At 40.3% G+C, this 25,930-nt stretch overlaps 1 protein-coding gene across 2 annotated transcripts in view; it reads right to left on the bottom strand.

The window, feature by feature from the left end:
* PLXDC2 (plexin domain containing 2) overlaps positions 1 to 25,930 on the bottom strand; it is a 409,726-nt gene that overhangs the window by 67,653 nt on the left and 316,143 nt on the right. For both annotated transcript variants that reach the window (XM_075922487.2, XM_075922486.2), the window contains exons 7-9: positions 19,713 to 19,812; positions 3,498 to 3,593; positions 2,083 to 2,164 (exon numbers count right to left, since the gene is read on the bottom strand). In XM_075922487.2, the coding sequence (XP_075778602.1) occupies positions 2,083 to 2,164; positions 3,498 to 3,593; positions 19,713 to 19,812 (278 nt within the window). The remainder of the gene's footprint in view (positions 1 to 2,082; positions 2,165 to 3,497; positions 3,594 to 19,712; positions 19,813 to 25,930) is intronic.

Below are 25,930 nucleotides of genomic sequence, written 5' to 3'. Positions count from 1 at the left end.
CTCTCTCCTTTCTTTCCGTAGAACAATGTATTCTATCATTTCATGGTCCCTTTCACCCAAATAACCTTCCACTACCAGATTTACTACCAATTCTTTCCTGTTGGTCAGTCTCAGAATCAAGCCTAAAATGGCTACACCCCCTCCACTTTCTAAAACAAAAGTTTATCTCCAGTACATTCTGAGAACATCATGAAAATTTAGTGTTTTGCATATTGCTAGAGCCCCGCAAACCTGTGGCTATCCATGGACCATGTTGGTGGATCGTGAAGAGCTGGAGACACACGAAACAGTATTTGGGAACAGTCACCACTGATAAAGGATCAAAGGGAGAAATTCTGGAAGGAACTACACAAACAACAACAGGATTGGCAAAGCTAAAGCCACTTTGGAGGAAGAAGAACATCTCCCTGAAACTGCAACATGTACTGGTCATCTCCAGGTTTTTTTTTTTTTTTTTTTTTTTTTTTTTTTTTTTTTGTATGTGTGTGAGACATGGACCGTTATGGCACAACTTGAATGGAAAATACAAGTAGTAGAGATGAGATGCTTCCATCAAATCCTGAGCATCTCTTACTTTGACTACTTTGACTCTTCATTACTGAAGATGTCTGCAACATCATTATCCAATATGCTCGGTTATATGAAGACCTCCTGACGAACTGTGAAGAAATACAAACTGAAGCAGTATGGCCATGTAACAAGAAAAGCTCAGATGCCATTTACCCCCACAGTGTTCAGCTGGGGAACTGTAAGCAAGCACCCCCCCACTGGAGTTAATTATTAGCTACCTTTGCTCCTACCAAAGTCAATGCATGTTTGGTGTTTGCCTCCGGCTTCAATGAGAGCAGGAACAAATCCTGAGAGTAAACTTCACACCAAGCACTTGGGGCACACTTGCAAGGGACACTCACATAGCTTTTTTGTGGAATAGCCTGGTACAGGTATACAGGTATATATATCTACTCTGTACAACATTTGCCATGCTGCATGATACAATCTTATGTAGATAAAATACCATCTTTCTGGAAAAATAAATGGACAAAGCTGATTTGCAACAAGTTTTGATACAAACCTATTTCCAGCTAAGCAGCTCAGGAAAGTATGAATATAAAGACCTCCAATTCTTAATTCCATACCACCTTCATCAACTACCTGTCAGTCTTTCAGCACCCTGCTAAACGAATGCAAACTTTTAAAATGCTAATAGTCTTTTTTCCTACACTTTATAAACAAGACTCGTGTACTTAATCTCTAGGGTTGAAAAGGAAAACACAAATAATTCACATCCATAACTATACTGTATTTTAAAATAGCTGAACTGCAGTTAAATAAATTCAAGCCACCAAAGTGAGCAAATCAAGAACTTTAAAAAAGCCACAATCGCAGAGTTATCATTTTGCTCTTCACACTTCAGCTATTCCTAAAGCTTCAAAATTCTTCCTGCAGCTGACATGAGTGTCACAGTGAATGCAGCAGTGAGGAGATGACAAGATCCAAAATGTTCACTAAGCATGATGAGAGGCTCAAGGACTCTTTAAAAAAACCCTCCTGGTTGTGTCAGTCTCTTCTTGGTGGGGAACAAGCAGGTTTTTATAGCTACATTTACATCCTTGCACCTTGGCCTCTGCATGCAGTGACATTTCTTTCTGATTCTTTCTGGTGATATACAAGGAGCAAATATGAATTTAATTATGGTTTCTAACTGCCACTTTAAACCAAAGATCATTAGAGCTTCAGATAAGAAAATGGAAATAATTATTTTAACAGGCACTCTGAGAAACATATTCTTGTTCTGAAAGTCCTTGGGCCCTTTCTCCCTAGCTTTTTTTTTTTTTTTTATAAAGTTAAATGGGGTAGTGACGTGTTTCTGATAATGGGAGCTGCTGAAGTTCTTAGTGGTGAACACCATTATTTTAGAATGATACTGTGAATTACAATGCCAAAAGCATCCCCTTGTCTTTCCTCAGCAAATACATTCCCTAAAGAGCAAGTCCTATATACTGCATCAAATAAAATGAAATTTTTAAAAATACATTTTGAGCATGGCTGTATATCAAAGGCCAAAGAAACAAGGCTCTTTACCTTTGGAGTTTATTACACCAGCTGCAGTTGAAGCCAATATGGGCAGTGACACAGGGATCACAGCTGCTAAACTGGAGACAGGCTGGGAGATGGATAAATAAATAAAAATTAATACATCCATTAATCTTACAGACAACTGTTACTATGTGTACAAAGCAAGAATAAATTCTCTCCAAAAATATATTTAAGTCCTCAATAGGCTCACAGATGTGCAAGCATGACATATTAAAGATGGCCTGTTAGCACATACTGTACAGAAAAATGTACTTTTAATTTTCAGGATTTAATTTGTTTTCCACTTGTAAACTTAATCCCATTTCCAAAAACCTTTTTTCACTAAAAGTTGCTAATTTTTTATCTTACTTTTATATATTAAGCTATTTACTTAAACTCTTTCCTTATGATTCTTACATTTCTGGGTATGGCTAGTATTTAGACATGTGCAGATAAGAAGATTGGAAGGAAAATGTGTAAGAAATATAACTGGATTAGGGGAAAAGCATGGTAGATATTTTCAATGTATCATAGTTGTGCAGCTGGTAATTTAAATGCTAAGATTTCTAAACTATGTAGATTTACCTTGAGCAAAGAAGATGAATGAATTGCAAAACTTGCGTGTGCATTCCTTTAAGATGGGTTGCCCAGCACACATTAGTTTTTGTGTTTGACCGGTAAACCTGAAACTTGCTCCCTTTCTTCATAAACTACACTTAATAGATATATAGGTACTCACTAGAAAATTATTTAGTACGGCTATCACTGAAGACTTACTAGCAGTTATTATAAACCTTTGATCTGTTAAATTACCTACATAAGAACGTAAGAAGGCCATACTAGGTCCGACCAAAGGCCCATCTAGCCCAGTATTCTGTCTTCTGACAGTGGCCTATGCCAGGTGCCTTACAGGAAATGAATAGAACAGATAACCAAGTGATCCATTCCCTTTCACTCATTCCCAGATTCTGGTAAATAGGGGGTAGGGACACTATCCTTGCCCATCCTGGCTAATCAATGGACCTATTCTTCATGAATTTACCTAGTTCTTTTTTTGAACCCTGTTAGAGTTGTAGTCTTCACAACTTCCTGTGGCAAAGAGTTCCACATGCTAATCATGCATTGTGTGAAGAAATACTTCCTTTTGTTTGTTTTAATACCGCTACCTATTAATTTCATTTGGCAACTCCTTGTTCTCGTGTTATAAGAAGGAATAAATAACACTTCCTTATCTACTTTCTCTACACCAGTTTTGATTTTACAGAGCTCAGTCGTATCTCTTCTTTGTTGTCTCTTTTCCCAGCTAGAAAGTCCCAGTCTTATTAATCTCTACCTGAGGCTCTAGAAAAATATATGGTAAATATTTTGGAACTCTGCATTTTCCAGCTATTTTGTACCTGTCTATATTAAATTTTACTTACTAGGTAGAGGTATCATCTCAACAGCTGACAGATTGGTAATCTTTGACATCTGTAACTCCACCCTGTGGTATTCATAAATTGTTCTTCTACGGACATCTACCAGGGAGAAAAACAGGGAGGGAATATTTTCATATCTTATTATTTTGCAGGATTCACCTTGTGAGAAAGTATTGCGTTTACTGGTTGCTTGCTATATGAAAAGAGAGAGAGAGAAAGAGAAAGCACATTTTCCCTGTGATGGCATTTTTATTTAAGAAACCATCAGAGCTGTCACCTAAGGAGCCTTTTACCAATAAAGGACTATGAAAATGCTGAATGAGCTCTCAACCAGCTCATTAACTCATTTAGGCAGAACTTCTAAAGCAGATACTCAAATATATTTTAGACCATATTTCAGATATTTTCCAGCAGAAGATGGTTCTGAAACTACATGGCTTATTATAGAAACATACTGTTGGAATGCCATTTGTTTGCAAAATGTGCAGACAAAAATGGTCTCATCACTTAATTTATTTGTTAGCTGGAAGTTACTTCACATCTTAATACTGGAGACTTCACTCAAAAGTATTGGATTAGAATTTTTTTAACATTAAATAAATGCAAAATGTAAAAGGAGCCGAGAAAAGAGTACTAAAAAGGCAGCTAAATTTGAAATGCGGACAAAGGCTGAAACCAGGTACATTTCTGAAGCAGATTTACTGCAAAGTCATAAATGTACTGTTTTGACAGGCTTAGAACACTTAAGTCCAAAGCAGAAGGGAAATGTGAAAAAAATATTTGGTTGTTAGTTTCATATTCAATGTTCTATTATTTATTCTGGTCATTGTCAGTATTCCAGATATTAGGTGTATAGCTGCAAAGCAGACCATAACATTTACAAATTAGAAGCATAGACAATACTACATGTCTTACATTATAATGACCATTTCTGTAGGACTTGGATTTAAGGTTAATTTTTATCTGAAGGCTGATCAATGAGTGGCTTCAGACACTGGATGAATGGATTAGCTTGGTCAAATATGTTGGCTGAGCTGATGGGAGGAGAAAATAATAGAGAACTACACACCTATGCTTAGGCAGGCTGTGTTGCCAATCCTGCATCATGCAGATGGGTCACAGCCATCTGGTTGGTGTGAGTAACATGTTTTTATGAGCCATTCTGCAATGGAATCTAAGGGTACTGTTGCATCCCCAGATGTTGTTAGGATATATTATAGCTGCTATAATATATATGTGGGAAAAATAAGGTTGTGGCTGCTTCTTTCATATGCAAAAAGCTTTTCGTTTACACACACACACACACACGCTCGCACACACACGTATTATACACTAAAATAAACACATTAACAGCAACAAATATTAATTGCTATACAATGTGTGGAGTGCACTAGAAGATAAATGTAGCTAGTGTACTTGAAGAGCTCACCTTGGCCTGAGTGACTGAGCTTTGCTGGGACAAGTACATATGCTGCCACCAGATGCAAGCAAAAGTTGCCGAAGCAATCAGCAAGCAAGCAGCTGGCGCCTGCTTGAAAGAGCAGCGAAGAGAGCCCCAAAGAAGGTTGGGCTGGGATGTCATGTGAAATCCTGTCCTGCCCTGGCCAGATTCCTTGTGAAGTAACTGCACTGAAGAGCTTCTTTTTTCTCCTCTCTAAACAAGCTTCTAGACATGCCTAGGCAGACTTGTGCTTGCTGAGAGTACTACGAATACTTCACTAACGCTTACGGTGTGATTGCCAATTAACTCAACTAGTTATTATTTTCAGGCTGACTTCTGCTGTCATGTGAACTACTCCTGACGGAGGATCTGTTTTTATCTCTGAGGCAGTGATATCTCATTAAGTGGATAAGATTTATTTTTACCACAAAGCCACTCTGATTGGGTAGTAGGCAGATGCTGCCAAGGCAATGTGCTGTGGATGTTCTGATACCTGCTCGACTTCCAAAGGTTCAGGTTAGGAAACCCTGCCAAGATTAAGCTAATCTGGGCTTGGTTTGTGTAGATCTCCTGCCAGCAGTGAAGGATACATTCTCCCACAATGTTTAGTCCAAGAGAAGCACTTGCAAAATGAAAGCAAGGGGGAATGTGTTTGAAATGAGCTGCTGATGCCTGGAGCTTTCATTTCTTTTGGAATTTTGGTTTTTTTGGGGGGGTTTAAGCCTGGCTCCTTCTGTTAAAATAAAAAACAGAGTGTGGATATACATAGATAAAAATGATGGACCTGGCACTATACATGAACCTTGCAGCATTCTGTCATTAGCAGAGGTGAACAGGGCAGATTGGTTAGCCATAATCCTATTATTTCTGAGTCTGTCACAATAAATGCCCAGGGGGCACTTGCATGAAACCAGATATTCAAATTTTCCAGAATCCCCATGAAACAGTCTGTCATGCCCACAGATCCCGCAGATAATTATTAACAATAGTAATATTACTTAAGATAGTGTCTGATAAAAATGATTTTAAATCCTGCAACATGACTGCTAACCCCCTTAAGAGATACATTTTCAGGTTGTCACAGGCTTGATCCTCTCTTTTGGAAAAACAACTGGTACCCAAAAAACAGGATGTGGCTTCCATCCTGCAGTGATACATGGTGTAAGAAAACCTATCATAGACAGGAATGTGAGTACTTGCACTCTAATTACTTGATTTGTGCCTGTAAGCAAGTAGCTGGAAGCATAAGCACTTAGGTTTGTGTACAGAGTTAAAACATATGGAAAATACAGGACAGCTTCTGTAGAAAATTTGATATGAAATATACTTTATATCCCCTTTCAAAACTTACATACCCCTCAAGGCCTATAATCCTCAGTCCTCTTCTTCCTAAGAGAACAAAAGCCAGAAACCAAACCAAAGCACGAACCCGTATGAAGTTCCCAATTCTAGACACATGCTGAATCATCATTCATTTGGATATTGTTGCTGTTTTTCACACACTGTCTACTTGCAGTGGTGGTGGTCAACCTGTGGCCCGTGGATCACGTGTGGCCCACTAGGGTTCCACCTACAGCCTGCGCACTCCATACCTGTCCTCCTCCCCCACATATCTCTTGCGCACTGGGACAAATCCACTGATTTGCACGCCATCCCACCTTCTCCCCCACCCTGCCAGAGCTTGAATGCTGCAAATCAGCTTCTTGCAGCTATTCAAGCTCTGGAAGGGAGCAGGGAGAGTGGGAATGGAGTGTGAGTCAGTGGATTTGCGATGCTTCGAAACTGCTGGGAAAGTGAGAGAGGAGTACGGCATGTGGGGCTCTAGTACCCCAGTGTGCGACAAGCATGGGGAGGGGGTCATAAGAACATAAGAACGGCTGTACTGGGTCAGACCAACGGTCCATCTAGCCCAGTAGCCTGTCTACCGACAGTGGCCAGCACCAGGTGCCCCAGAGAGGGTGGACCGAAGACAATGATTAAGTGATTTGTCTCCTGCCATCCTTCTCCAGCCTCTGACAAATAGAGGCCAGGGATACCATTTCTATCCCCTGGCTAATAGCCTTTTATGGACCTAACCTCCATGAAATCATCTTGCTTCTCTTTAAACTCTGTTATAGTCCTAGCCTTCACAGCCTCCTCTGGCAAGGAGTTCCACAGGTTGACTACACGCTATGTGAAGAAGAATTTTCTTTTATTAGTTTTAGCCACAGGTTGCCCAACAGAGATGATCATGAGACCCTCTGAGACAAAGCCCACTCACAAGTATTGGTTGCTCATTGCTGGTATAAGGCTTTGCTTTTTCAGGTTATTAGGTGCATTCTTAACTGTCAGCATGAGCAGCGCCTCTAAAATCTATAGGACAGCTCGTATGCTAAATAAAGTGCATGCTTAAGCATATTGTTGAAACAAGGCTTTATATTATAAGCTCTTGGGGCAAAGACTTTGTATTTATACTTGTTTGTAAAGCATCTATTATGCTTTTGGCATGTCAAAAATATAATACCACATGCCATGATAGCTTAGATCAGTGTTTCCCAATTTTATTTGGCCACGGAACCCTTTTAAACTCAAGAATTTTGTGGAACCCCTAATAGCAGACTTATATATGGAGCTGAAAAAGTAGACCACAAATAAGTAAGGATAATAATAAACAAATGCTAAACAAGGTCATGAGATCAACACACATGAAAACTGTTTTCAATAAAATTCATAAATGTTTAATATTTATTATTATTATTATTTTAATAACAACATGTTATTGTAATGGAATTTTCTCATGGAACCCTTATTTTCACGTCGCAGAACCCCAGGGTTCCCTGGAACACCATTTGGGAAACACTGGATTAGATAACCTCAGTGTGTATTAAAAATACATTTCTGCTACAGCCTTGGGAACTGAGTGGTCCTGAACTAGGGAATTTGCTGGACCATAGATGGTCAGGCCTTAGGCTCTCCTCCTGGCCTTGATCCCAGCAAGTGTGCTTCCCCCAGCCCTCTGCTGGGGCTCCTCTATGGCTCGCTGGCCCCACCTGCCCCTGGCCAGGTTGCTCTCTGCACTCTGGCTGACAGGGCTCTTCTCCATGCTCCCAGCCAGTGGACTTCTCTCTGAGTTGGTCGCACTCTGAATGTGGCAGGGCTCCCTGCCCATGGTTGCTGGCCCTGCTGCAGCTCTGCGCCCAGGCTGGCTGGGCTTCCTGCCCCCAGGCCTCTGTTTCTGTGGGCTGCCACAGAGGCTGGGGCTCTCTGGTCATGCAACATGGACCACAGATGTTGAAAGACCAGAGTCCTGAACCATAGAGGTTCAACCTTTAATAGTATATTCCTGAGCATATTTATGAAAATGTTTTACTTTGCTTTTAGTCTTTTTTGTCACCCATGTGTGTTTTTTTAATTGGAAAAGAATAAGAAATGTATAATTTTTTAGTAACAGTTTCTATCTTGTGAGCAAGTGTTGCATTTATAATATAGTCCAAATAGTTCAGATAGAATATCTCTGAATACAAAAACAAAGGTAGATCTCCAGCATAAAAGAATCAGAGAGAAAACCAGCCTCTTGAGATAATTATACACCTCAGCCTCTAAAAATATAATGGGCTATCACAAGGCCAATTGCAATAGATAGTTTCAGGGATTAAGCAATGTACCTGTATATTATAGATGTCTTAGATACTGGTTTAATAGCACATTTTCCACCACAGGATTATCACAGTGGTTTTAAATGAAATAACGACATATAAACATTATTTGAATTAGAAGTGCCAGAGTTTACTACATTAGCTATAGAATACTAGAGACTCTGCAGATGGTGCAGTAATATTATAGTGGCAGAGGTGTCTACAACCTATCGAGAGTGTTAGTAACTGAACTATTCTGAATGCATACGTTCAGCAGATGTAAACCCTGATTAGGTTTCTTCTATTAAATCTATTTCAGTTAAATCTTCTAATTTTATCTTCACAAATGACATGGCTATGTAATTAGAGACCACCCTTAGGGATTCAATAACAGCCCTAGAGTCACTAACTGGGACAGTAAGCAAAAATAGCTTATCTAGTCAGACAGTTCTTATGTAACTTGTAAATCCAGGGGCTGAAAAAAACAACAGCATGTTTGCAAGTGCCATGTGTATATGACAGCTCAGTATGAAATAAGCTGTGAAGGACATTAATCTTATACTTCCAACAATTTATGAATCAATTTATGAATCAAAGGGAGTGGAGCAAATTTCAGTAACATATGCCATTTAAATTCAGCAATTACTAGTGTAAATGACCAGCTGAGATCTTCATGCAATAGGAGTTAAGTATGAATTTTGGGTTGATCATGCTGCTAGTCCCATACAACTGTCCGCCAACTCCGCCACAGGGCAAAGGCATCAGAATGTGATTAATTTCAAAGTAATATTTACTCTCAACATTTTAAAGACTCTTAATCTTCAAAGCTCTGTAATTTATTAAACATACTAATGAATATACAAGGAACTATTTGACACAGTGCTGTTTCCTTATAACACTATTATTCATATGTGTCTAAGCTCACGTCTCCATTTAATGGAGGATCCACGCTCTGACAATCATTCTTCCAAGGTTCGATTTAGCGGGTCTAAGTAAAGAATGCTGAGGGTATCATTGGCCTCCTGCAGTGTGGCCACCCCAGAAAATTGGTGTAAGGTACATTGACTCCAGCTATGCAATTGTCGTAGATGGGACTGTGCATCTTATGACGATTTTCTCCACCATTGTAAGACCTGGCCTGTGACTGTGGCTACACTGCCCAACAACTTGGGCTACAGGGTTGCACCAAAGGGCTGTGTGATTATTCCCCCATGTGGTTGCATTAGGAGTGAATGAAATTGTTCTTCATTAGTATTAATGCCACCTTATTTGAAGAGGACTAGGTTAACATGAATGAGGAGCCATTTAGTTCATGCCTTCAGCATCTACTCAGGGCAGTTACAGTGCAGCACTTTTGGTGCAGACTGCTATTTTTCTTCATATTCTGAACTGTGAGGCAGTGTAGACAAGCCCTAACCCTCCAACCCAAGCCTGCCCCCCTTTGTACAACAGTCTTTTTTAACATTCTCTAACTTACTGCAAAGTCATCGCCAGTGGGAGAAATTTGCACCTCATTTGAACAAAAGTTATAAAATCATGGTGCAAAAGGGCGCAGTTCAGGAAGAGATAATCTGACAGTGAGCGATCCAATGAATTAAGCTCCAAATAATTGGTTTGTGAGTAATATAGAAAAGTCGTCCAGCAACAGACACAGTTTAATATTTGCCATGTGTAGTTTAGCTGGCTGGCTGGGGAAAACACTCAATAGGACAGTATTTTCTACTTGCATCTTTACCCAGTTTGAGCACAGGACATGGGGATGGTGGAAACAAAGGTTTTTAACATTAACATTACTCTACATTGTGCAATCTTGGAGATGGCTGGGAGCCAAGTCGGCTCCTGACAGAGTCATTTCAGAACTGTTTTCACTTTAGGTACATAGTAATAACCCCCTTCCCTTTCACTCTCTCCTCCAGGGCTTTTATATGACCAGAATTTAGCCAATGGGCAGCAATCCTCTGGCCAGACCTTTAATTGGCCAGTGAATCCTCAGGTGCCTGATTAAGCCTGGATATGTAATCAGGGAAGCATACTGGGGCTCAGATGTGACCATCTGTGTAGTCATCTGCATCTGTGCAAAGTGGGTGTAAACTGCTGAAAGATCAGAATGCTAAAATTTTACATCCGTTTCGCACAGCTGCAAATGACCACATAACTTGGGATGCAGCAGCAAATTAGGCCCTTCATTTGGGTAGTGGTGCTGCTTTGCTTTAATCTGATAAATATTAGGAGACAACCAGCAGACATCCTTCTTGGAGAAATCAGAAGTTTAACCCTAATGTTCTTTCATGGCTATCACTGGTATAAACAAACCAGAACAAAATCTTTCACAGTTTTAATATACAGAGATATGCCTTGATTATACATGCTTGAGTTCCATTATATATCGAGAGGCATTAATTGGACTAAAACTGGAATGTTGTTAACAGATAACTAAGCTTCCAATTTTATTTGAATACACAATGTTGTAGAGTAATTTCAGTGTTTTTAAACCTTGGGTTATCATAGCACACACTTCTAAAACAGCTGAACCTGCCTTAACAGAGCCCCGTGTGAAATATCATCACTAGGAGAAAGTCCAGCCATTTATGTGACTTCATTACTCCACTCAACAGATGTTTCAAAAGTGAAAGCTGTTTTTTGAGGAGTAACATTAGTTCGAACCAAGGGGTTTGGTTCAAACTAACGCATCTCGATGCGCACTTTCACTTTCAAAACAGATGTTGAGCAGAGTAATGCGCCGGCGAGATCATGCTAATGAAGCGCGGGATATTTAAATCCCCGCTTTATTAGCAATTTCGGTCATCTACATTTGCATCCCTAGTTTGAACTAGGGAGCAAGTGTAAATGTACCCTTATAGTGTCCTGGATATGCACTCACATCTCACATAAACCCCGGTACATCTGGAATGTAAAAGTTGGTTTGCACTAGCAATGCTCCACAGTATTTAGTCTAGGAACTAAGGTCATATTTTCCTTATTCAATCAATGGCATCAATAAAATAAAATAAAATAAAATAAAATAAAATAAAATAAAATCCAGCAAATGAGGGGTTTACTGCAATTTCACATCTCATTCATTCTCCCATCCTCTCAAAACTACCAAACTTCTTTACAATCGTAATGGGGAAAGACACATTCCAAGTAAATGCATGCAGTAGAGCTAGAACAAAGAGTTAGTACTAGAGAGCTTTCGGGGATTGAAGGAGAAACATTTATATTAACATTAGGCAAAATGGTTGCTTGGCAGAATCACATGCATATCTAGATCTCTGAGTATATATCAGAATTAAATTCCAAGATAGACCCAATGAGTTAATTAAATCCAAGCAGCTCTGATGCCCATTTTCCCTATTGAGGTTTTCCTTAGACAACAAAGCTTTGAATGGATTGCGCCTGGCTTTATCCTATATTTAGCAAGACAACTATAACAAGTGATCCTTCCAACAATGATTGCCATCAATTCATTTTCAGAAAGGTTGAGATAAACTGTCTCAACACTAAAGCAGAGGTGGGCAATAACTTTTAAAAGGAGGCCATCCTGGGAGGGGTGGGGCCTCGGGCAGAGGGGATGGGGCCAGAAGACTTCTTGTGTCGTCCCCCTCCCCGATTGGCCCTGGAGTGGGGGAGCATGTGAAGTCTTCTCCCTCTCTCACCTTCCCCGCCCCCTAGAGAGAAATGCCAACTGTTTTAAAACAGCTGGTGGTTCCCTCTAGGCACCTAGAAGAAGGAGACCTCACGCACTTCCCTGCCCCCAGGCCAATCAGGGCCTAGGGGGAACACGTGAAGTCTCCTTGTCCCTGCAAGAATGAGCAGCGGCTAGAAAGACAGGGTTGGACAATAAAGTGATTGTTCTCTATTTACCTCAATAATTTAAAACTATTTAAAGGGCCCAATAAGTCTTGTTTTTCAGAGGCGCTGAATAACTCTAGTTCCAACTGTTTTAAAACAGTCAGTGTGTCTCTCTAGCCCAGGGGTGGGCAAAGGGCCCTCTGCAGGCTGGATCTCTCCTGCCAGTGGATCTGTCCTGCCAAGCCAGTGGATCTGGCCCGCGGCTATCTTGCCGCTTCCCCACCCCTAGGCCAATCAGGAACTGTGGGTGGGGGAGCATGCAAAGTCTCCTCACACCCACAAGAGTGTGCAGTAGCTGGAGATACATGCCAGCATGAGAAGTCTCCTCATCCCCACAAGAGTATGCAGTAGCTAGAGAGACATGCTGACAGTTTTAAAACAGCCAGCATGTCTCTCTTGCCACAGGTAAACTGAATCCAGCTAAGTATTTTGCACAGCTGGATGGCGCACCTGAAGCCAACCTGCATGATCTAGTGTAGACCAAGCCACAGATTGTGATGTAAAGAAAAAGAAATCCTTCAATTTTATCCTCAATTCTTATAAACAGTTTACGTCCAGTCTTGGTTCAATACTTTATAAAGTAAATAATCCACTGCAGCAAAAATGAATTGTCTCGAAATCTGATTTTCAGGGAAACATGTTGGTTCATCCAAAGTTTCATCTGATTTTTGGAATAAATATGTTTTTTCATGAATATTTACAAAATGTAATGTCTCTTTTGGTAAAAAAAAATATAGCTGCTAACGCCACATTTTCTTTCACACACGCAGCAGGTTTGTATCCTGAAGTCATAAAATCTGATTTACAGAGGTGTTGATTTAATGATGACAAGTCTAATCAAACCTGGGACCACTGAAGCTTAGTGCATGAGCCTGTATGACAGGATCTAAAAGCCAGTTGGCGCTCAGCTAAAGCTGTCGAGCAGACTCTTTTTTTCTCTCTAAGTGGTCTCAATGCCATTAGATGGGACAGTACACCATACCCAGATGATGTGTGGGTTACACTGATATCCCTTGATTCCAGTTAAAGTCAATGGGAACTAGAGATATTCAGCACCTCACTTCTGAAAAACAAGACTTATTGGGCCCTTTAAATAGTTTTAAATTGTTGAGGTAAATAGAGAACAATAGCTTTATTGTCCATCCCTGCTGGAATACTGAATTGTGTACTTCAGTCATGCTACAATCATTTTTAACTATTATCCCATTGAAACTCTGAAATACTTTTAGTCTTAATTGTTGGGGGGTGAGTAGAAGAAAAACAATGAAAAAAGCCCCAAATAAACCAGATGTGGTTCTATAAGACATGCAGTGCAGAGAAAGCAGTACAGTGATTCACAAAATTCCTCACTGTGCCAATATGTCTGCAAATTCCTAAGTGAATTGCCGATTGTGTTGTTTTATTTTTTGTTTGTTTTAAATACAAAAGCTTATTATCTGTCTGTGCCTAATAATAGTCAACATACCATTGCTACATTTTATACTGAATACTGGTGACACAAGTTGAAAAGATCGAATGTAACTTAGCTGCTGTCTACCAAACCATCAATTAATAAACTCTCTTGTATAACAAAAGATGAACTGAACCAAATGAAGAATTTTGGAAAGAAGTCAAAGAAATTTCACTTCTGGCATTTTGAGTTTGCATCCACAGATGCTAGACCATCTGGTAAAGTTTTGATTATATGTTTGATAAAAGTCCTGGTAAAGTGAGGTTCACCTCAGATTTCTCATACCCTTTAGCCTGCACTGCAGAGAAAAATAAGAGAAATGTCAAATCTTGAGAATGTGAATCCTTTTGACAAAGACTAACAAGGATTATAAATCCACAAAAGGTCAAATAATTAGTTATGTATTTAAAGAGAGCTCTGCTCAGTAAAGAGACATTCAACTGGTTGAGCAATGGGAAAACATACTGCAAACATGCTACATCTCTGAAGTTCTGTAAAAGGAAAAGGGCTCCTCTTTACAATGTGAAACACTGTGCATTGTTTCTGTACATTGATTTAAATTTAGAGAATGTTATTTACTTCACTATAATTTTAATGCATTTATTCTTGTATGTTGAGTATAGTATAAATTCTGGCCAGTTACACCAGTATGCATTCAATGCAAAGCCAAAGGGTTCATTATTCTGGGACAAGAATTTATTGTAGATATTGCAAGGAAACTCGCTCCCTAGTTATCTAAATCTTAATTCATCTACCTTGTATAGTATACCAAAGCAGGTCTGCAGTGTTGAAACAGATTCCAAATCTATCTCTGGATAGATTTTTCAAATATTCTGCTTTCCAAGTCACCAGTGAGACTGATCTGCCTTTAGTGTTTACTAGCTATCTATCCCAGAGGTTTACTTCTAAAGCACTGAACTTAATTTTCATTTCACAGGAAATATGCCCTTCTCCCATTGCCATAAATGGAAGTGGCACCAAGTGAGTAGAATTAAACAGCTTTTCAAGCATCAAGAGAAAAGGCGGCAGTACAAGACTGAGAACAACACGTGAACAACAAAATTTTTGTCTTTCACAGGTGCTTAACCACCTTCTCCAGGAATGACAAAGTTTTGCCCTGGTAAATGAAAGTGTGAATGTTGCTTTGTCAGCAGAAGCAAGGTGGAAATATTTTCTTCAGACACACTGACTTTCAGTGACAAGGTTTTGTTGTTAAATGCTGTGCAGTGTAGACATACCCTAAGTGAGGGCATTTCCCCAACTTCGCATTATGAATGAAACTAGTTTCTGAGCACAACATGGAAGTTGCTGAACAACATTTAACATACAAATTGACACAAATTATGAGCTATAAGTTCTTTTCTAATAGGATTATAGAAGAGTCCCTATGTGAAATTCATATTCCAGCTTACAGTTTCCCATCCTGCCTAGGTAGCTGATGCAAAGTCCTAGCTAAAATATCAGACAAGAACTAATAACACAGCTATAGGAGCTCTGAGCCTTCTTCAGAAACAAAGTAAGCAGCAATTTATATTCTTTCTGTGTCCTAAAGAACCAACAAATAAACTAAAACAACTATTATTTTATTTCACTTTTGCAGTAATTGATTGGAACCATGGTTGATTTAACACCTCAGGAAGATAAGAATGCAAGAACATGCATACTTAAAGAGTAGCCGACACTGGCTCGCTACAGGCCAAAACTATTTAACATTTCTGGCAGGATACTATTATATTGCTGGCACATACTAATATAAACTTGTTCTGTTGAAAGTACAATTTGACTCCAGGAAAGTCAACTGTAAATTGGCCATTCCCTTGAGTAATACTACCTCCCACGAGAACTGCAAGCTAATAAGGGATAAAGTTACCTAGAATTTCTATCCTTCACAAATGGTATTCTCCTAGGAGTGAAAAACTGAAGGTAGCACAACCTAAAGAATAGTGTAGCTGGGATAGAAAGGAAACAATCAAAACAGCTGCTACAACTCCAGTGCTTAGAGCTGCTGACCAATTTTCAGAGATGATAAAATGAACAGAATAAGCTTTAAATGACACTATGGGTACGTCTAGACTACATGCCTCTGTCGCTAGAGGTATGTAGATTAGGCTACCAGACGTAGTAATTGGCTGGATAACTGTAGGAGAGTTGTTGTTAACGGTGCTAAATCCTGCTGGAAAGGGATAACAAGTGGAGTTCCTCAAGGGTCTGTTTTGGGACCCGTACTGTTCAATATCTTCATCAATGATGTAGATATTGGGATAGAGAGTACGCTTATTAAGTTTGCAGATGATACCAAACTGGGTGGGGTTGCAACTTCTTTGGAGGATAGGGACATAATTCAAAATGACCTTAGCAAGTTAGAGAAATGGTCAGAGGTAAACAGGATGAAGTTTAATAAAGAGAAATGCAAAGTGCTCCACTTAGGAAGGAACAATCAGTTTCATACATACAAGATGGGAAGCAACTGTCTAGGAAGGAGCATGGCGGAAAGGGATCTAGGGGTCACAGTGGACCACAAGTTGAATATGAGTCAACAGTGTGATGCTGTTGCAAAAAAAGCAAATATGATTCTAGGTTGTATCAACAGGTGTGTTGTAAGCAAAACTCGTGAAGTCATTCTCCCGCTCTACTCTGCATTAGTTAGGCCTCAGCTGGAGTACTGTGTCCAGTTCTGGGTGCCACATTTCAAGAAAGATGTGGAGAAATTGGAAAGGGTACAGAGAAGAGTGACAAGAATGATTAAAGGTCTAGAGAACATGACCTATGAAGCCAGACTTCATGAACTGGGCTTGTTTAGTTTGGAAAAAAGAAGATTAAGGGGGGACATGATAGCGGTTTTCAAATATCTAAAAGGGTGTCACAAGGAGGAAGGAGAAAATTTGTTCCTCTTGGTTTCTGAGGACAGGACAAGGAGTAATGAGCTTAAAGTGCAGCAAGGGAGGTTTAGATTGGACATTAGGAAAAAATTCCTAACTGTCAGGGTGGTCAAACATTGGAATAAATTGCCAAGGGAGGTGGTGGAATCTTCCTCTCTGGAGATATTTAAGAACAGGTTAGATAGACATCTGTCAGGGATGGTGTAGACAGAGCTTGGTCCTGCCTTGAGGGCGGGGGGCTGGACTCGATGACCTCTCGAGGTCCCTTCCAGTCCTATGATTCTATGATTCTATAGGAAAATGAAGCGGCGATTTAAATAATCGCCGCTTCATTTAAATTTACATGGCTGCCGCGCTGAGCCGACAAACAGCTGATCAGCTGTTTGTCGGCTCAGCACGATAGTCTGGACGTGCGGGTGTCGACATCAAAGGTATTTGTCGACCATCCAGGTAAACCTCATCCCAGGAGGCATACCTGGGTGGTCGGCAAATACCTTTGATGTCAATACCCATGCATCCAGACTATCGCGCTGAGCCGATAAACAGCTGATTAGCTGTTTGTCGGCTCAGGGCGGCAGCCATGTAAATTTAAATGAAGCGGTGATTGTTTAAATCGCCGCTTCATTTTCCTATGTCTGGTAGCCTAATCTACATGCCTCTGGCGACGGAGGCATGTAGTCTAGACGTACCCTATAATATGCACTGGTAAATTAGTATCACTTCATCCATCTAGTTGAAAAGTTAATATATCTTCAAAATTAGGCATTACAAATATTGTAATCATCAAATTCATTGGATGACTATACATTCAAACATAACGTTAGGGAAAAGTGAAATTGGGTAGGTGTGAGATGTGCTTATATGTAGATAAAAATTTTAACTAGGGTGATGTCTGAAGCATAACACATGCACGCCATATAGTCTAAATTTGTAAATATAAGGAAAAGTCCTTTCAGTCTTCTCTAGTACAGGAAATTAGATACAAGAGATGTAATTTCCATTTGCAGCACTTCTAAAGACTTGTATGATCTTCAGCAAATTCCTTAGGTTGTAATCCAATGCCCATTAAAATAAATTAGAATATTGCCACTGACTTAAAAGGACATTGGATCAAATCCATAGGGCTTATTCCCCATGTGCAATGAACTGTTATCCACTCAATTTGGGTGGTACTTGTCCACTTCTGCACCTTACAATATAAAGCGAGGATAAAAATCCTTATGCATTTTGCAAAAGGTTGAAATCTTGGAATGAAAGAGTCCACAAAAGAAGATGTTGTGTTTTCTATTTGGTAATTTTACCATTTGCCATTAAATGATATGCGTCAGGCCAGACTGACTCCTGCTGGAGCAGGGAAAACAATGGCATTTAGACAAGTGAATGCAGCTTTAATTTCCATGGTCGCTGGGACTGTAAGCTGCTTTGGGGATAGGCTGAAGGAGATCAGCTCACATCATGTTTGGCTATGCCATACTATTGCACTAGTTCCCTCTTCAGTAATTGCTGATAGAGTCCCAAAGGACTGGGACAGTCTTGGGCAGTTAGTATCATTGCAACTTCTCTACTCTGCCTCCCAGCACATCCTTCCCTAAGGTACAGGCAGTCCCCGGGTTACATGGATCCGACTTACATCGGATCCCTACTTACAAATGGGGTGAGGCAACCCCACACTAGCTGCTTCCCCCCAGCAGACCAGGGAGACGCGAAGCTAGCGCCCCCCCTCCAGCAGACCAGGGAGACGAGGAGCGGCTTTTCTCAGCAGACACCTCAGCTTGAGAATGAAGGACTGAGGGAAGTGAGGTGTGGGAGAATAAAACTGAGCTCTGGAGAAAAGTTTGGCTAGAGTTTCCCCTACAATATGTACCAGTTCCAACTTGCATACAAATTCAACTTAAGAACAAACTTACAGTCCCTATCTTGTACACAACCCGGGGACTGCCTGTACAATGGACAATTTGGCTCAAAGTATGTATATAAATACAGCGCATCTACAAAATGGAATCCTTAATAGGGCAACTTAAGTCGAGCCATGATCAAGGTATAGGAACATTAAGTGATAACAAAATAACAAGCAATGATGACTCGTCTTAATTTTAAGTAAGACAAGTTTTTTAAAGCTTTTATTACACTGCTAACCTTAGATAACATAAAAATGCAAATTTCAGTGTAATTGAAAAGATTATGGAAACACAAAACACCATTTAATTTCTGTGTCTTATTTCCCTTCCCTTTGCTGAAAAGAAAGTATATGGTCTGACATTCACAGACTGGAATGTGTTTTCCGAAAAAAAAAAATCCATTTTAAAATGGTGATTTTATCTTTCTGCCAGGTCCTGTCAGAGGTCCAGAGAGGACCTGGCCACTTCCAAAGTTTCAGGCCCCTAGCCATAATAAAAATAAAAAATGACAACATATTAAAATAAAATAAGGCAACAAAAAAGGGTAAGGCCTAATTTGATTTTTTTTTTAATTTAACAAATGCTTTTCTAGCCATTTTTCTGTGCAAATGCACTAATTATTAAGGAAAACCCAAGCTTTCAATTAAACAATGTCTAAATTCGAGGCCCTTTTTGAGTTTGAATCCCAGGCCAAATGGCCATTGGGCCATCCCTCTGACTGACCCTGCTTTGACCTGTGTACAAAAACATTCTATGCACAGATTATTTTTTTCATTTATTAATAAAGAGACTTATTCCAACAACTCAGGTGGAATATCATAATTGTGTTGGCTGATTTATTTTACTTTGTCTGCTAATTATTTTATTTTATTTTATTTTATTTTATTTAAGTCACCAGTTGAAGGAAAATAAGAAATTAGGAAGCCAGTGAGATCTGTAAAGCATATAAAATTGCATTTGAATTATGAAACTGAAATTAGCTAAGTAATTTGCTGTTAAATTAAATCTGCCTCCATGAAATCACCTGGAAGTTGTTTCCCCACCTCTATACTAACTCACATCATACAGAACTTTTATTACATACTGGGAATTTGCTGGATCCTATGCACCACCACAAATGCATCCGACAGTCCCACTTTCACTGGGTGATTGGTTGAACTTATCTGTGTCACTGAGACAGGAATCTGGAAGTGAAAATAGATTGATGTGCATTAAATATTAATTTTTACATTAAGAAATTCTAGTCTAAAAATAACAATACAACAAGAATGACCATACAGTGTGTGTTTAACAGGTATAACACAGAAGTTTAAAGATATTATAAGAAGGATACAGCATGCCTAAAAGAAGTTTTAATACAGACTGAAACAGTTGATTTTAACTTTCATTTTATACTACTTTGATTAACAGCCTATTCATCAACATTCACATAATCACCTCTCTTTTCTAACATAATACAAAACACTTCTTTTCTTCCTTTTCTATTCAGCTAGACTGGACAATGACAATTATTACAATTCTGTCTGGGTGTGAAGCCAAATAGATTGAAACGATACTGCACTAGAAAGTTTTAGCTTTCATGTGCATTTTAACTTGGTGGCTTAATTATTAGAACTTAAAATATAACATTAAATATTGATCAGCATAGCAAACTCATCCAGGTGACATATGCATATGCTCCTTAGGAATCTTTATATCCTGGCATTTCATTTAGTTTTTGGCTCCAATGTTCCTAAAATATTGTATATAGTTCTTGTGCATCCACCTCCCCATGATGTGTACAGAGACACAGAGAAAAGAGACAGAATCACCAGGTTGGTGAAAGGGGCTGTCTGGGGTGTTCCACTCCTCCCCATTTGGGTCTGTTCCAGCCCCGAGCCTCCCAACTCCAGACACCCTTTAAAGAAGGGGGGTGGAAGGGCTGAACTCCCACATTTGTACGGGAACATTGCTGGCTGTCCCCTTTGTCAGGGAATGAGGGGAAAGTGCACAGTTTGTGCCTTTCCTCACTCTGGCAGGGGAATACAGGAGGCGCAGATGAACTTGGACCTGTCCTAGCGGGGGACATGCATCCCTGTCCCAGCCGTGCCTGCTGGAGCTGCAGCAGCCATGGAAAGGTACTTCTCACCCGGCCACAGGCTGCTGTGGTTAAAGAGGGCTGGGGTAGTCCTCTCTCCCTGGGCAAGCCAGCATGATGAAACCCGCATCCTCGCCCCAGTTAAGCACCCAAGGATTGTCAGGTAAATCTTCTAGTATTTTACATAGTTCTTTTCTCCATATTTTGGGAGAAATACAGAAAAAACATCAGAATTTATTGAAGTTTGAGCATTGGAGATCAAGACTTATGAAAAGAGTCTGAAAGAAGAATCAAACCTACACAGACTCCAAAATATAAGAATCAAACCTACATAGACTCCAAAATATAAGAGACAAAGGGGAGCAGAGTCACAGTTTAGAAAACTCCTTCAAAATGAGAGTGTAAATGGAAGAAAGGAATTAACCACAATCTTTAGAAGTCTGTAGGGCAAAGGAGGAAAAGCTTAGGTTGCATATAAAAGGAAAATTCTTAAACTGGAGAAAGAGATCCTAAAAGGCACCATCCATTTAGCTATTCAGGACCAGGTTAAATAAGACACGTATGAGGGGAGATGTAGTAAATAAGTTCTGCAAGATTCAGAGAGGTCACACTAGATGATCTAAGTAACCAGAGTTTCATGCTTCCAAAATACTACAGATGCAGTTCAAGTCATGTGTAAGTGTAACTATCTGTGCCCACAAAACTGGTACCCTGAGATGTAAATGATATCAAGTTTTCCCATAAAATAAAAACTATGAATGTCTCATGTTATGTGCTGTGATGATATTGGATATTAAAATAGGAGCTTGGAGCCATTTAATATAGAAAATACAAATAAAGGCTTCTCAAAAAGTCTCAAAGCTTTGGAGCAAAAGCATCTCCATGGAGTTTGCCAAATTCCCTGAAAAAGTTGGCTTTTGTGTTCTTATTCAAATGTGATGTTGATCATGTAATCAAAACACCTTGGAAAGGCCAACAAACCAACATCCTAATGTTCAGAACCAATAAACTGGATCTGAAATCTAATTAAATGTTTTCCAAAAATGATTTTATATTAAGTCTATCACAGCACAGTACTGAAGACATGGGAGAGTCCCTGCATGGGACCCCACAGATTACAGCAGTTGAAGAAGGAACAAGGACGCCAGGGTTCTCAGAAGTTGTATACTTTTGTTATGGGAGAGGTAAGACACATTAGAATGTATTACCACCGTAGGGATGTAGACTGAACACAGAATATTTGGATGCCCTACATCAGAGATATGCACAAAAGGGGGCGAGCAGACTGATCACTGGGGACACAGAACTTCTCTGGTCCCAGAGACAAGAAGGAGGAAAGAGCAAATTCCTCTAGGGGTGGGCATGGGGAAGAGCCAGGTCCTGACAGGACTAGGACTGGAGCCAGGGGCAGGGGAGGCAAGGAAGAGCAAGTCCCATGCTATGTGGTTTTACTTGCTTTCTGCCATGTATTTTGTGTTATGGTGGTCTCATAAGCTAATCCAGTACATGTGCAATTTAAGTACACTTTCACTGAAGATCTGACAAAATACAGAGAAGGTACCAATGTAAGATTTATAAAGACAGCTAAAGCACTCGACCCAAGGTTTAACAATCTGAAGTGTCTTCCACATTCTGAGAGGGATGTGATATGGAACATACAATCAGAAGGTTCAGAAGATAAACACTCAGAAAATACAGAAACCAAGCCAACAACAAAGAAGATCAATGAATGTGAGTCAGTGCACACTGCTTTGGATCACTATCAAGCAGAATTTGTCAACACAGAAGCATGTCCTCTGTAATGGTGGCTGAAGCATGAAGAGGCATACAAATGTTTAGCATACCTGGCATGAAAATACCTTACTAACCTGGCTACTACAGTGCCATTCTAAGTTCTTGATTTCAGGTGACATTGTAAAGAAGAAGCAGGTAGCATTATATTCCATAAATGTAAATAAAGTTGCTTGTCTTAGCAACTGGCTGAACAAGAAGTGGGATTGAGTGGACTTTAGGTTCTAAAATTTTACATTATTTTATTTTTGGATAAAGTTATGTAAAATAATAATAATTATTTGTAAGCTGTGCTTTTATGACAAAGAAGTTGCCAGTACATGTATTAACTGAAACATATTATTTATTTATCTATATTTACACGGCACATATTTGTAATCAAAATAATAACATAAAGTGAGAACTATACACTTTGCATTCTCTGTTATAACTGAATTCAAAATATTTGAAAACGTAAAAAATATTCAAAAATATTTAAATAAATGGTATTTTATTATTATTTAACAGTGCAATTAAAACTGTGATTAGTCACAATTATTTTTTAAAATCTCACAATTAATGATAGTTAATATTTTAATCATTTGGCAGCCATAACAGGAATCATGTGCTACTAGGGTAGTGCAAAGCTATGAAGGGCTTAATCTCCTCAGCTGACAGATGTAGTGAAGCAGAAGCAGCCTGGCAGCTGACTCAGAAAGGAGAAGCGAAGTTAAAAGAAAAGCAAGAGTTGAAGTTTCAGGGCTTGTCTACAGTGCCACTTTACTGCGCTGTAATTTTTTCATTTGGGGTGTGGAAAAACACCCTCTCTCCAGGCACAGCAAGTTACAGCTCTGTAAAGCACCAGTGTAAATAGGCTCACATTGCTGGAAGCTAGTCCCCTCGTGGAGGTGATTTACCTACAAGAGCAGGTGCTGTGATCGCACTGTTACTTTAAAGCACTGCCATGGCTATGCTTTAGACTCAAAAGTGTAGACAAAGCCTCAGACTGAGTGAGTGGGTTTTCAAATACAGATCCAGGACATGTAATGAGCACGCCAAGGAAGGAATGAGTTGCCATATGAGATGAGCCAGCTGAAAGGAGAGCTAGAGCAGTTACAGGAAAAACATACTTGTTGGGTTTGGAGAAGAAGATGAAAGTATATATTGATTGCATCCGGTGAGACCGAGTATATGACCACAGCCCTACTGCATTAGGGGTTTGTTTCCGTGGGACTTGGGAGACCATTCTGTACTGTGAATGAATTTATTTGTATTGGGATTTTTTTCTGCAATGTTTGGATTATGTGAAACGAATGTGAGGAATGCTTGGGTCGGGCAGGAAAAATCTGGAGACAAGCCTGGGAAGTGGGAGTCCCGGAGCATTATGGGAAATGGTTTGTGAGGGTTGGAATGGGAAAAAGAGTGATCGGGGCAAGCTGTGACTGGAGAGCAGCCGCAGAGGAGAGGAACTGGCTCAAACAGTGGGGTCCTAAAGTAAGCAGCTGGTCACAGCTATTACTACCCATTGGGGGCCTAGTCAGGAGTATCTTCTCCCCAACATTGAAACAGGCAAGTTCTCATCACAAAAACTAAATAAGAAGCCCCTTGAACTGGTTGGGGCCTTAGTCTGCTTTTGCTTATTGCTGGCACTGGGCAGGTGTTCCAGAAGGACAAGGGAGCTGGCTGAGAAGGATGAACTGAGAAACTGCCTGGCTACGTCTACACTGGCCCCTTTTCCGGAAGGGGCATGTAAATTTCACCAGTCGTCGTAGGGAAATCCGCGAGGGATTTAAATATCCCCCGCGGCATTTAAATAAAAATGTCCGCCGCTTTTTTCCGGCTTTTAAAAAAGCCGGAAAAGAGCGTCTACACTGGCCCCGATCCTCCGGAAAAAGTGCCCTTTTCCGGAGGGTCTTATTCCTACTTATTCCACGTAATTAGGAATAAGACCCTCCGGAAAAGGGCACTTTTTCCGGAGGATCGGGGCCAGTGTAGACGCTCTTTTCCGGCTTTTTTAAAAGCTGGAAAAAAGCGGCGGACATTTTTATTTAAATGCCGCGGGGGATATTTAAATCCCCCGCGGATTTCCCTACGACGACTGGTGAAATTTACATGCCCCTTCCGGAAAAGGGGCCAGTGTAGACGAGCCCCCTGTGTTTGGATTGGTTGTGTTTGAAAAATACACCAGTTTGAAGGAGGCTGAGCAGGACAGCAAGTTTGGAAGCTGGCAAGAAGCCCTTCCCTATAACAGAGTCTAATAAATTGATTGGCTTTAAAAAGACAACTACGGGCTTTGCATGAGTTTTTAGTGTTGGGAAGAGTACTCTTACAAGGAATTAACTTAAATACAAGAAATCATTGTACCAACTCTTCAAAGTGAAATTAAGCCTGTGTGTCAAATGATTAGGGTTGCCAGGTGTCCAGTATTCTACCGGACAGTCCGATATTTGCGGTCTCTGTCCAGTAAAAAAAAAAAAATACTGGACACGTGCAATGTCCGGTATTCTCTGATTTTTCTGGCCACCCTGCTGATGGCCAGGGAGTCCCAGCTGGGAGGCGGGGGCCGCGATCGCCGCTCTGGGTGCTTCAGAAGCCTAGCCGGGGCGGGAGGAGTGGCTAGGAGACCCAGTCACTCCCCCCAGCCCCGCAAGGCTTCTGTGCAATCACAGGCTCCCAGCACCGTTCGTGGCCCTGCCTCCCAGCCTGGGAATCCGGCGTTGCAATCACTGCTCTAGCAATCCTACAAATGATTAATGTTACAAAACAATGATCCAGTTGAAGTAGACTGGTCATTCATATCACGTAATTAGCCAAAGGAAAGCATCCTTTTAATTAAATCTACATATTTACACGATATATTTTCCTATGAGGGAGAGTCAGACTATGTTACAGGGTAGGTTATTTCAGTCTTTTTGTTACATATTCCAATCAGTAACATCTTATAGAGATTAAACATCTTCTGAGAAAAATACCAGGGTATGTCTGCACTACCCTCCTAGTTCGAACTAGCGGGGTAATGTAGGCATACCGCACTTGCAAATGAAGCCCGGGATTTGAATTTCCCGGGCTTCATTTGCATAAGCGGGGAGCCGCCATTTTTAAAACCCCGCTGGTTCGAACCCCGTGCAGCGCGGCTACACGGGGCACGAAGTAGGTAGTTCGAACTAGGCTTCCTAGTTCGAACTACCGTTACTCCTCATTTCACGAGGAGTAACGGTAGTTTGAACTAGGAAGCCTAGTTCGAACTACCTACTTCGTGCCCCGTGTAGCCGCGCTGCACGGGATTCGAACCAGCGGGGTTTTAAAAATGGCGGCTCCCCGCTTATGGAAATGAAGCCCGGGAAATTCAAATCCCGGGCTTCATTTGCAAGTGCGGTATGCCTACATTACCCTGCTAGTTCGAACTAGCGGGGTAGTGTAGACATACCCCCAGATAATAATGGTAAAATCCAGCA

The sequence above is a fragment of the Pelodiscus sinensis genome, chromosome 2 (assembly GCF_052426305.1).
Source record: "Pelodiscus sinensis isolate ZL-2025 chromosome 2, ASM5242630v1, whole genome shotgun sequence".
Taxonomy (NCBI): domain Eukaryota; kingdom Metazoa; phylum Chordata; order Testudines; family Trionychidae; genus Pelodiscus; species Pelodiscus sinensis.
The sequence above is the reverse complement of the archived record's forward strand: the minus strand, read 5'-3'. Positions and strand labels throughout refer to the sequence as shown.